General features: G+C 37.7%; 1 protein-coding gene across 1 annotated transcript in view; it reads left to right on the top strand.

Annotated features, from left to right (window-relative positions):
* The window catches only part of LOC128997356 (phosphatidylinositide phosphatase SAC2), a 124,538-nt gene that overhangs the window by 45,928 nt on the left and 66,397 nt on the right, over positions 1-12,213 (top strand). The window contains exon 10 of the mRNA XM_054422997.1: positions 4,725-4,886. Within this exon, the coding sequence (XP_054278972.1) occupies positions 4,725-4,886 (162 nt within the window). The remainder of the gene's footprint in view (positions 1-4,724; positions 4,887-12,213) is intronic.

Consider the following 12,213-nt stretch of genomic DNA (forward strand, 5'->3'; position numbering starts at 1 on the left):
TTCGCTGATTCACTTGCGTGCCGAGGCTGCGTCGCATTTTCAAACGTACTGCCAAAGGGGTTCTCGCAGCGAACGTGTTGAAATAAATCAAGGTTTATGTTTATACCAATTTTATAAAAATAAGTTCATTTTTGCTCTAGTTATCCTGCTAACTGACACATATTAATTTTAACGGATGGTGATTTTGGCCTCTGGGGACCTCAAAACGAAAAAGTAAATTGGTCCCGGGTCCAGGTCTTATCATGAGACTGTGTCATTAGCTTATTCCCTATATGGGAAATTTGCTAAAAACAAATATTTTTATTTGTAAGTGCATGTCTCTGGTTCATGTCTTCACAGAAACATTTTTGTCAATATTATTCTATCTTGATTTTGGCCACCATCATACTAAACGTAATGTTTTAAAGATTTTTCTCAAATATAATGCTAATTATAACAATAATGCAGTAGTTTTTATAAGGGGTGTGCGAATAGTGATTTTTAGGTTTCGAATTGAATCGAATATTTTTTTACTATTCCGAATATTGAATATTTTCGAGCGAATATTCGTTCAAAGAGTTTTTACGTTCAATTGAGATTGACGAAATGCAGCATATTATGTAAGTATAATAAAATGTAAGCCTACATGTAATGATAAACACCTCACTCAGATTAATAAGGTTTTAATCAACTAATAAAACTGTACTACAACAAGTATCCTAACATTTTGTGTTTTGACTAAATGTAAACAAAGATTAAATTATATGTTTTACAATACAATAGTTTTGAACAAATTAAACAAGGAACAGAAGGAAGGCAAAATATTATGACACTACAAAAACTAATATTTATGTAATGTGGTTAAATAAAATTTTATTTGATATTTTGATTGTGATTAGGCCTACTTATTTATATCTCTGTTTTTCTTTCCTCCACCATTCATAATGTATTATTCATAACCAGGCCTTATGCTATACCAAGGCCTGGTAGCGGGACTTTTTGTTGGTGATTTTTAAATTTTTTGTTAAAATTCTGTAGTCTGAAATATTAAATATAAAAAGATCATAAACAAATAAATTATTACATATCACAAGTTTAGGGTCTGTGGACTGGCATCAAGACTGCAGCAAGAAGAAAATCAAAATAATATGTTTACACCATTATGCAATATTATGTATCATTCATTCCCTGACCCCTAAACCTCTTAAGTATAATAACCTCACACTTACAATAGCATTATTTGTAACATCATCATAAATAAAGAATTATCTATTATTGGCATTAGTTGGCCTACAACTTTACATAGGCATTTTTTTATAGGGCCTAAAATAGTAATAGGCTAAGCAACATGACAAGTGAAGAACTCGTTGAAGGAAAGATATTTTGTAAACTAATTTACTATGAAACTCAAAAACAGTAAATAACACACACACTCATTGTTTATGGTATAATAAGTAAGGACTGTAAAAAAATGCATATCATGTCATACAGTAGTATAGACCTACTGCAAGAGATTAAAAATACCCCCGCCGCAGCAAACCTGCAGACTAAGCGAATTTCCATTTGCCTAATTGGATCTAGACTAAAATGCCTCCTTAAATATATCACATTTATTCCCTATTTAAATAGAATTAGTTTAAAGAGTACTTAGGTTTGCTGCAACAGGGAGGGTAAAAAGTGTTTTTTATTGTGAAATGTTAATAGTTTAGTAAGAAATTAATGTATTATTCAAATTCGATCAAAATATGTTCATAAACAAGCAAACTACAACAGTTGATTTATTCTCCATAAGAATAACATGGGAATTTTAAATTTACAATTTTTTTGAATTTTCTCGGTAACTATTAGGCGCACAATAACGCTGCAATATACTAAATTATTCGCTTTTTTAAGCTCTACAAAATGGTTTCGAAAGAAATTGTGAAACTTTGTGTTTTTAGGGTCAAAAATGGGAAAACCCCATTTTTACCCCATAAAACCCCCCATAAACCACCGTTCCCATAGTCCGATCATGCTGGTTCGCGAACTCGTTCGAATAAATGTAGGTTCACACGTTTGTACCGAATTTCATCAAAATCGGATAATTTTTGCTCGAGTTATCGTGCTGACGGACACACACACACATATATAGGCTATATATATATATATATATTCATTCATTGATTCATATATATATATATGAATTTGAACGGATGGTGTTTTTGGCCTCTAGGGACCTCAAAACAAAAAAGTAAATTAGTTTCCGGGTCCAGGTCTTACCATGAGTACTACGGTAATAGCTTATTCCCTATATGGGAAATTCGTTAAAAATCCTAAAACAATTGATTTTGATAGCTAATAAATGAAAAGAATAAAAAAATCATAAAATCAAGTCAAACAATATCACAATAAATTAGGTACCGTACCCGAAAAGTAACTCTTAACTAATGTATATAGAAGATTAAAATTGTATCAAATCAAGAGATAAGAAAGTTAAATTCTAACTTCGCAACTTAAGCAGAGCCACTAGTGCCCTTAGCAACTAGCAACACAGGTCAACTAGTGCCCTTAGCAACTAGCAACACAGGTCAATGTTTTTTGAAAGAGCAGGGTCTTTTTCTCGGAAGGAAGGGTAGTAGTATGTAAACAAGGTCATAGACCCTCCCCCTCCCCTCCCCTCTTACACCACCCGGTTGCTTCAATTGCTGACAAAATGCTAGTGACGAGACAAGGAAGTAGGGACAACAAATATATTTCTTTATTCAAAAACATAAAACTGTTATAGATCATTTTGAAAGAAATTAATTCACTGTAATTTGTGAGTTATAATATTGTATTGGATCTTAGAAATATCTTTTTTTCTAACTTAAGAAAAAAATAGTTTTACTGACGGTAACTTACATCAAATTATAAAACATTTAGGCCTAACCTCTTTGTTGACTTACTTGCTGATGCCGAACCAGACGATCACTAGTGTTGTTAGTTGTTACTGAATGACAAAAAGGACTGTAAGAAAATAAAAGAACAAGATACAGATCTGTACACTAGAACAGATATTTCTTTTGTTTATAATTTTTTTATGTAAAATACTGAAATATATTTTGTACTAGGTACGTAATAAACAATAAATAATTAAACTGTTACCTCTGGATAAATAGTCTTTCTTTTGACTTTGTTTTCTTTGCACTGTTTGTTGCGTCACAGCTTTTGTCTTGTCAGTAGACGACTGGACTGGCTCTGGCTAGTGGCAGTTAAACATTTTAATTCCCCTGTAATCGGGGACCCGCAGACCTCTAAGTTAAACACAAATCATGAAATTGACCGTAAAATAATATAAACAAAATTTCGACGGCACTAGCGATCAGTGTCGCCGAACATGAACTATACACGAAAAACGAGCTTAAAATTTTACAATGGGGTGAGAAGTCTACTTCTGTTGGTTAGTCTAAGGTTCAACCGGCTTACTTGGAAAATAAAACAACCGTGTAACACCTTATGTTTGCTTTAAATAAAGTTTTACTTTTAAAAAATGAGTAGCATAAATCTTTGTTAAAAGTAGAACTATTGGTGCCATTTTTTCTCACAGCATCCATACTAACTTGAGCTTACTTCAAATTTAGCTATATTTCAAAATCTGAGATATTTTCTTCTTTTCCTTAACTCGTCTAAAATAACATACCTTTTCCTAATGCACATTTTTGGACTTGGTTTTGGTGTTGGTATGGCGCAAGTAGATTCCTAACATAAAATGAGGATGAGGTTATGGTTGAGAAAATAAGGTTTAAAAAAATAGACAACAAACTTAATTTTCATTTTATGGAGGTTGGGATTTTGTTATTTCTTGATTTGCAGCAGGGAAACTGTTCTATAATACAATGGAACAGTTTATAACCTTCATGGTCGGCTGATTGAAATGGCAGCAGAAGCTTGTGTATGTGTAGTGTGTGGCAACACTGAATGCGTGAACTTTATTATGCAGCTGTCAGCTGGAGTGGAGCTGCGCAGCTGCCGCGCCCGTGTTGGTTCGATGTCGATGTCAATTGTATTGCGTAATCTTGACAGTAAACTCGTAGTAGGACTTAATTTTTATTTAATTTACTTTTTATAACTATGACACAATATAAATAATGATTTAATTTGGAATAATATTTGATTACAACCTACTTTTAAATGGTAGGTCGTCATTCAAATATTCGATTCGAACTTCGAACCTTTTTAGAAGTTTTCGAAGTTCGAATATTCGCACACCCCTAGTTTTTATTCATAGGCCTAGTTAACAGTTTAAATAGTTAATACATATCCCCCAATTTTCAAAAATTGCTTAAGCCTCAATCTCATCCAAAAAGCTATATAATAGCCTTGAGTATAGATAGATATATACATTCCATAGCCAAGTTTTTGACAGGTTTGAAATTTAAATGGGCACAGTTGGATTGAGTCCCCTACAGAGTGTGCTGATGTCAGTCGCTGATTTCTGTACAATCTGTTTAATTTTTTAATCAAGTCAAACTGATAAGACAACTTATTGTAAGCTAAGGCATCTTTTATGTTACATAAACTATTTGAGTAACAAAAACTGAGACAGAAAATAGAAGTTTAGATTTCAGTGCATTTAGTGTGAGTGGCTCATTCAACTTTGTTCTTAGATACTAAAAAATAGGTCATGGTTGTGACCATTCAACAAGTCAATGGTCATAGTGTATGAAATGTTGATATTTTACAAAGCAGATTTCATGTGTACTATGACAATGTAACTTGTGTTATAGACTGCTCTGGCCAAGGCAGTGCTAGAGTTGCAGCTGACCAAGCTTGGTCTGATCACACCAGAGGGTAGTCTGCCCCACACACTCAGAGTCTCCTTCCAACTACTGTGGGCCAACAACGGAGACACCATCAGCAAACAGTATGCTGGGACCAACGCACTCAAGGTAAGCAGGTCAGGTCAAGCCGAATAAAACTTTAAAATTTTCAATCACAGAAAGCGTCGACAAAGATGCAATTAAGAATTGACAAATTCGCTGCAATATGCCCTGTCCACAGGATTTGTTCTTGATTTTGATGTGACCACGGAAGACGTTCTCGAATTAGTAGTGACCATGGAAGACGTTCACGACTTCACCGTGACCATGTAACTTTTGCAATTTAACTGAGATTGCAAGATACAGGACCGGTATGTTCATGATTACAGAATATGTTCACAATGGAGTCATATTCTTTCTTGATCGCAGCAAATTCCTGGACATCTCCCGCAGTTCAATTCAAATTCTCTTTATTCATTTACAGTACAAGCTAGACAATTAATAGTGTCAAATAAATATAAAAATGTATCTTAACTTACTTATTGCAAAAGAATTATTATTTTTAATGAAATGAAATCTTTTTATTAGAATTTACGTTACATTTCTTGCATTCCCATATTCATGTAACGGATACAAAGACAATGAAAAGATATATCCTTAAGTTTTTTTTTGCATTTTAATTATTTTTCTCTAATATAATTTTAGGTACCTAAACTAAATCTAAATACACATTTGATGTCAATAAAACTACTTTTCTTCTCAAAAATCTTTAATTTATGTTGTTCAACTTGACTAGTATACCTTAATTTATAGTGTTGATAATTTATAGTATCAAATGTTTGTTCTATTAGTTTGGAGGTAAATTTTTTTATTTGTAATTTTGTTTCATAAATGTACAAGTCATAGACTGTCATAACACCTAATTAAGAAAAAAACTGGTTTCACTGTTTTGTGATTATCTTAAATGTTGAAGATAATTTGGAATAATTTTTTGTTGATGAAGAATTTTGTATATGTTTTTCTTAGTAGTTTCTCCATAAATTGCTATACCATAGATAGGACATATCAGAATTTATTAACACGTTCGCTACTGAGCGTCGCATATATGCGATGCCGCGGTTATTGCCACAGACCGAGGTATACATTTGAATCTTACACTTAGACCGGCTGTCACTTGGAAAACAGTACACACAGATCATGGGCGAAAACTTGTAAAACAGTGATCATTTACATTGTAATACGCTACAATCATGTTTGTTAATAATTTTTTCTTGTTTTTTCGTATTTTTTATATCCTTTTGTAATGTCGCATATTTGCGACGCCCGGCCTACAGTAAAGACAATAGTGAAAACTATCATAGTTATCTTGAAATAGACCAAACGTCGGATATATGCGACAGGTAATTTTTGTTTGTGTTTGAGGTAAAAGTAAAGTTAAAAAAAACAGATTATTCAAGAACAGTTTATAACTTAACAAATATAAAAGCTACATAGGATAATGCAGCATTCATACTGCATACATACATACAGTGATGCAGAAAAGTAAAGACCAGTTTTTCCAACTATCATATGACGTCACCAATCATCATATCCACAGACCAAGCAACGCAGTTGTGCGTCAGACATCTCTGTAGACCACTGCAGGGAATTCAGTGCCTTCAAATAGACAGTTACAAAGATAAGCATTTTAATAACATTAGAACCCCGACGCAAATATGCGACGCCAGTCTATTTTAATGTGACTAGCCGTCGCATATATGCGACGGCAGTCTATGGGTGGAAACCGGCCGTCGCATATGTGCGTCACTGGTCCATGTGAATGAAAAATTTCGTACTATTGCAGTTGCAAACGTGTTAATGCAAAATAGATTGTTATTATTTAAGTATCAATATCACACACAATTGACATTAGTCGCAGGGCGTAGCGACCTTTTGATGTTACCAGTTACATATTCAATATGCTTATCCCAATTTAAGTTTTGATCCAATATCAATCCGAGATATTTTGTGTGCTCTACTTGACTCAAGTTTGTTTGTATGATCAATGTAATTATTCGGGGTCAATTTAGATCTTGATTGTTTTGTAGAGAATGATATAAATTTTAATTTTCTATAATAATTTATAAGAGATTGTTGCTACTTGAGAATTCATTAACAGATGGAAGAAAAAAAAATTCAATTTAACTTCCTCTTGGGAATTGTCTGTAACTGTTATGTTGGTATCATCAGCATAAAGCAGGGTGTCTAGTAGTCGGGAAAATCGGGAAAGTCGGGAATTAGTATTGAATTGCAAAATGGTCTTGAAAAGTCGGGATTTAGTCTTAAATTTGATTTCAAAGTCGGGAATTTTCATGATTTTGCCTCGATCGTCGTCTTGCGTTTACTTAACCGCGAAAGCCAATGATGATGATGTCTACACGGCCTCGGGAAATGTTCACGATTTTGCCGCGACAGTGGACGACGACGATGACGTTTCCGTGACCACGAGAGTCGACGATGACGTTTCCGTGACCGCGGGAGACGACGATGACGTTTCTGTGGCCGTGGGAGTCAATGATGATGTCTACACGGCCGCAAGGAATTTTAATTATTTTGTCGCTATCACGGACGACGGTGATGACGTTTCCGTGACCGCGGGAGATGACGATGACGTTTCCGTGACCACAGGAGACGACGATGATGTCTACACGGGCGCAGGAATTGTTCATGATTTTGCCGTGATCGTGGACGACGACGATGACGTTTCCGTGACCACGGAAGATGACGGTGATGTCTATAAAGCCGCAGGAAATGTTCATGATTTGGCCGCGATCGCGGACGACGACGATGACGTTTCCGTGACCGCGGGATACGACGATGATGTCTACATGGGCGCGGGAATTGTTCATGATTTTGCCGTGATCGTGGACGACGACGATGACGTTTCCGTGACCGCGGGATACGACGATGATATCTGCTTGGCCGCGGGAATTGTTCACGATTTTGTCGCGATCTCGGACGACGACTATTACGTTTCCGTGACCGCGGGAGATGACGATGACGTTTCCGTGACCGCGGGAGACGACGATGATGTCTACACGGCCGCGGGAAATGTTTATGGTTTTGCCGTGATCGCGGACGATGACGATGACGTTTCCGTGACCGCGGTAGATGACGATGACGTTTCCGTGACCGCGGTAGATGACGATGACGTTTCCGTGACCGCGGGAGACGACGATGATATCTGCCCGGCCGCGGGAAATGTTCTTGATTTTGTCGTGACCGCGGGAAATATTCATGATTTTGCCGTGATCGCGGACGACGACGATCACGTTTCTGTAACCGCTGCAGTCAATGATGATGTCTAAACGTATGGTATGCGGAAGATTTCATGATAAAAAAAAAACTTTGCTAGTTAGAATTATTCTTACTAGCAAAGTTTGGTTTTTACAATAGTTTTTACAATAGTTTGGCAATACAAAATTATTTTGTATTGCTGCATTATTTCTTTACTTGAAAACACCACATTATCATAATACTACTTTATGACAAAGATAGGGGTTGGTGTAGTATTATTTAGAAAATTTGGTTAAGCTATAAAAATTGGTATCGGTATCAAGAATCGAGAATCGATACATTTTGGTATCAACACCCACTAATTGTTGAAAAACTAGTCTTGAAAAATTTGGAATTAGTATTAAAAAGTCTGGAATTAGTCTTGAATTTTATAATGGAAATAAACTAGACACCCTGATAAAGACACACTGAACCTTCTCCATCGACAGCTTGTGGGAGCCCACTCATATAACAAAGAAATAAAAGGGACCCCAAAATAGGTCCCTGGGGGACACCATATTTCATATTTTTGTACTCAGAGTAAACATTTTGAGTATAGGAGTATTTACCGTTTGGATGGCTGAAATTATGCTGTATTAGGACGCATTATTGCCTGCCTTGTAAGTATTAACCGAACCACTTAAGCTCCTCATTATCTATAATATTAAAACGTGACAGGGTTTTTTTATTTCACGATTCTGAATCAACCACTAAACGGATTTTCATGATTTTTGTGTTGAAAGAAAGATAATTTTGAGAACTAGCGAATTTGGAAGCCATAATTTTAGTTTAGGGTTACAGTTTTTTGATAGTTAAGTTTTAAATTTTAAAAAGTCTAGCAGCCGACGCTAACATTTTACTCTAGCTTTTGGTATAATTCCATTTGCTTAACTTAACAGCTGTAAACATTCAGAGTTTTCGACACAAATTCAGCATTTGGATGAAAATGAAATGACATACGTAGGGTTGACTTATTTATACTATGTGTAATGCTATAATCATTGATACGTTCATTTATTCGGTAAGAGGATGAGAGATAATTTAAATATACATAGTAAAATACTAGGTGTTTTAATTTATTTTTTTGAACAGCCTATAAAATCTTTAGTTTGTTTTAGTGCAATATAATTTGTTATAACTAACAGCTGGAATATATGAACATAAAAAATATAAAAATATTAATTTAATCTGGAATATAAAAAATATTCTAAGAACTATGAGGTTAGTTTATTTACTCTGTGATTTTGTCATTGATTATAGGAATTAAGTAAGATTCTATAACCATTGCTGTATACGAATTGAAGCTCACAAGTGCTTATGAAAATAGTTTTACTACTCAAATTTTTGAGGAAAGGTTGGGAAAGTAAGAACGATTACAAGTTTTAATTAATCTTGGCAGCTTTTTCTTTGCAATAAATTTTGAACTGCTTGAACTAAGCTTGAATTAGGAATAGACAATATATTGATATAACTATATACCGTTTTAATGGACTGCTCGATTCCCGATTTTTTTTTTTTAATTTTTTCCCCTGCTTCTTGAATGGTTGGTCATGCTATGCAATGACAATAACAATAACAACTGAGGTTCAACGATGAACGATAAATATGGTAACTTTTCCCATGAGCGTGTTGTGGTTGCTCTTGACTATGACTTGAAAAATAACATAACAAGTGGTGGCATTTGACATGCATCTTTATGGTAACTCTTGACGTTAAACTATGAAGAGAAAAAAACTTAACAATTGGTAACCTTCCCATGAGCGTGTTGTAGTGACTCTTGACTATGACTTAGAAAAATAACAACGCAACAACTGTGGTAACATTCCCCATGCATGTGGTGATATCAAGGAAATGATGCAACAAGAGCAGTGATGGACGGTTTCTTCATTGTGACCTCATTGACTAGTTCGTTAAGTCAACATGAGCACGAGCTATCCTTACCAAGCTTCTGAGGACTTTGGTCATCAAGGAGCTCAACATGTTGAATTCTCCCATGCCGAGGGTCACAAAGTTCCTTTCTGTTTCTGCTGGCAAACAGCCTCTGGCACCGAATACAATTGGTAGTACCAATACCTCATCGACTCCCATGTCCCTCTTCACAGCATCAACAATGCGTCCATACTTGTCCTTCTTTTCCTTAGAAGCTTCTCTCAGTGACTCGTTCTGTTCAAAACAAATGGTGACGTCCAGTATGATGGCGCCCCCTGGTGTCTTGACCACCAGGTCAGGGCGCAACCAACTCACCGTCTCGTCATCCTCCCCATCCACTGCCTCGTTAGTAGCAAACAATTGCTCCCTGGCACAGGTGTGACCGCATCCTAGGAAGTGATCTTCAATTGATGTCACTATGTTGTCATGCCTCCCAATCCTGGCCGCTCTTCCTGCTGGGCATGCCCCCAAAACATGGCCCAAGGTTTCTGGCGCAGCTCGGCACCGTCGACATGTGGTGTCAGTCTCTTCGTGCCTCGCCAAGTATTCTCTTGTTGGGAAGGTGTTGGTCCGCATGCGTATCATGTCTATCTCTACCCCAGGAGCTAAATCAGGCCTGACAAGCCACCTGTTGCCAATCCTGTTGCCTAGGAAGAACTGAGCACCCTTCCCCTGGGTTGGTTGCCTTGCCCAGTCAAGCGCCCGCTCCTTTTTCCTTCTTTCTTTCCAAATGTTGACCTTGGCAACAGTGCATGGCCACTCTAGCCCCATCGATCTTGCCGTTCTAACTGCTGTTGTCTCCATACGCCCTCTGAACAGTCTCTCAGCCAGTGAGTCATCAGAACCGATCAAGGATGGCAGTTCCTTGAGGTTCACCGCCCTAACATTGTCTCTGAACTCGAGAACGCCCAGGCCACCATCCTTTCTGGAGCAGTAAAGAAATTAGTTTGATGTGTGCTAGTTTGATGACTGGTAGGTGAAACATCTCCTTGACCATCCTTCTGATTTCTAGATCAAGACTCTGCAGCTTGCCGAGTCTCGGAGGATCCCTGATTAGCAGATGTAGATACGCCGGAATTAAGAACTTGCAAGTGAGGTTGAGTTTTTGACGGGGCTTCAGGCGTAGATGCTGTACACTACCGACCGCTTCGATGAGTTTCCTTCCGTTGTCCCAACTTTCAAGCCCGTTGTTAACAGAAAAGTAGCCACCCAGATACTTGAATGTTTCGGTATGACCGATGCATTGCAGATGGTTGCCAACGATGTTGACTGTCGGCTGAGACATAATCCAAGTGTTGTTGGCCGCCTTGATTCCAAATGCAAAGCATTTTTCTGGAGAGAGCCTAATATCCAACCGGTCCAGAAAACGAGAGGTAATGGTTGGGAGCGACTGCAAATCCGTTTTGTTGTTTGCCAGTAGGACCATATCGTCAGCGAACGCCAGGGCAGCCACATCCATCCCGTCAACATCCATGCCGAGCCCAAATTGATCGACCGTCCGCAGCAAGGGATCCAAGACCATATTGAAAAGGAGCGGTGACGATGGGTCCCCCTGCTTGACTCCCCTCTTGATGTTAACCTGAAAATGGCCACAGTTCTTGAAAATGGCCCTAGAACTGCTGTACATTCCATCTATGGCCCTGATAAGAGCAGGTGGAGGGCCACTCTTCTCCAACGCTTCAGAGATTGCCCAATGTGGAACCGAGTCAAAGGCTTTGGAAAAGTCAAGCACCGCTACACAGCTAAGCTGGACCGTTTCCCCCTCCAAATCAATTCATCAAGGTATCTGGTGTTGGCGAAGCACCCATTGCCAGCCACAAAACCTCGTTGTCTAACATCTAAGGCCACCTTTTTCCTTAGTCTATCGTCAAGTACTCCACTGAAGATTCGGGCAAATGCGTTTCCAATGGAAATTGGTCTCCAGCTGCCGGCCAGTGCAAGGTCTTTCCCCTCCTTGGGGATAACTGACGTAGTGTTGATTGACCAGGCATTGGGATATTTTCCCGCCAAGAGGATTGCATTGAAGACTCCGGCCAAGACGTGGGCGATCCCTCGGAATCTCATCAAATGTTCCTTCCTGATCCCGTCCGGTCCTGGCGCTACCTTGGACTTCATTTTCTTTATTCTAAACTTGATATCTGATGCTCTTATCGGACTCAGGTAAAATGTCTCTCCATCAAAAATAGGTCTGGCAGGCGGATCTCTCTGAGCG

The sequence above is a fragment of the Macrosteles quadrilineatus genome, unplaced genomic scaffold (assembly GCF_028750875.1).
Source record: "Macrosteles quadrilineatus isolate MER2022 unplaced genomic scaffold, UCM_ALF_1.0 Scaffold_1__1_contigs__length_201487025, whole genome shotgun sequence".
Classification (NCBI taxonomy): Eukaryota; Metazoa; Arthropoda; class Insecta; order Hemiptera; family Cicadellidae; genus Macrosteles; species Macrosteles quadrilineatus.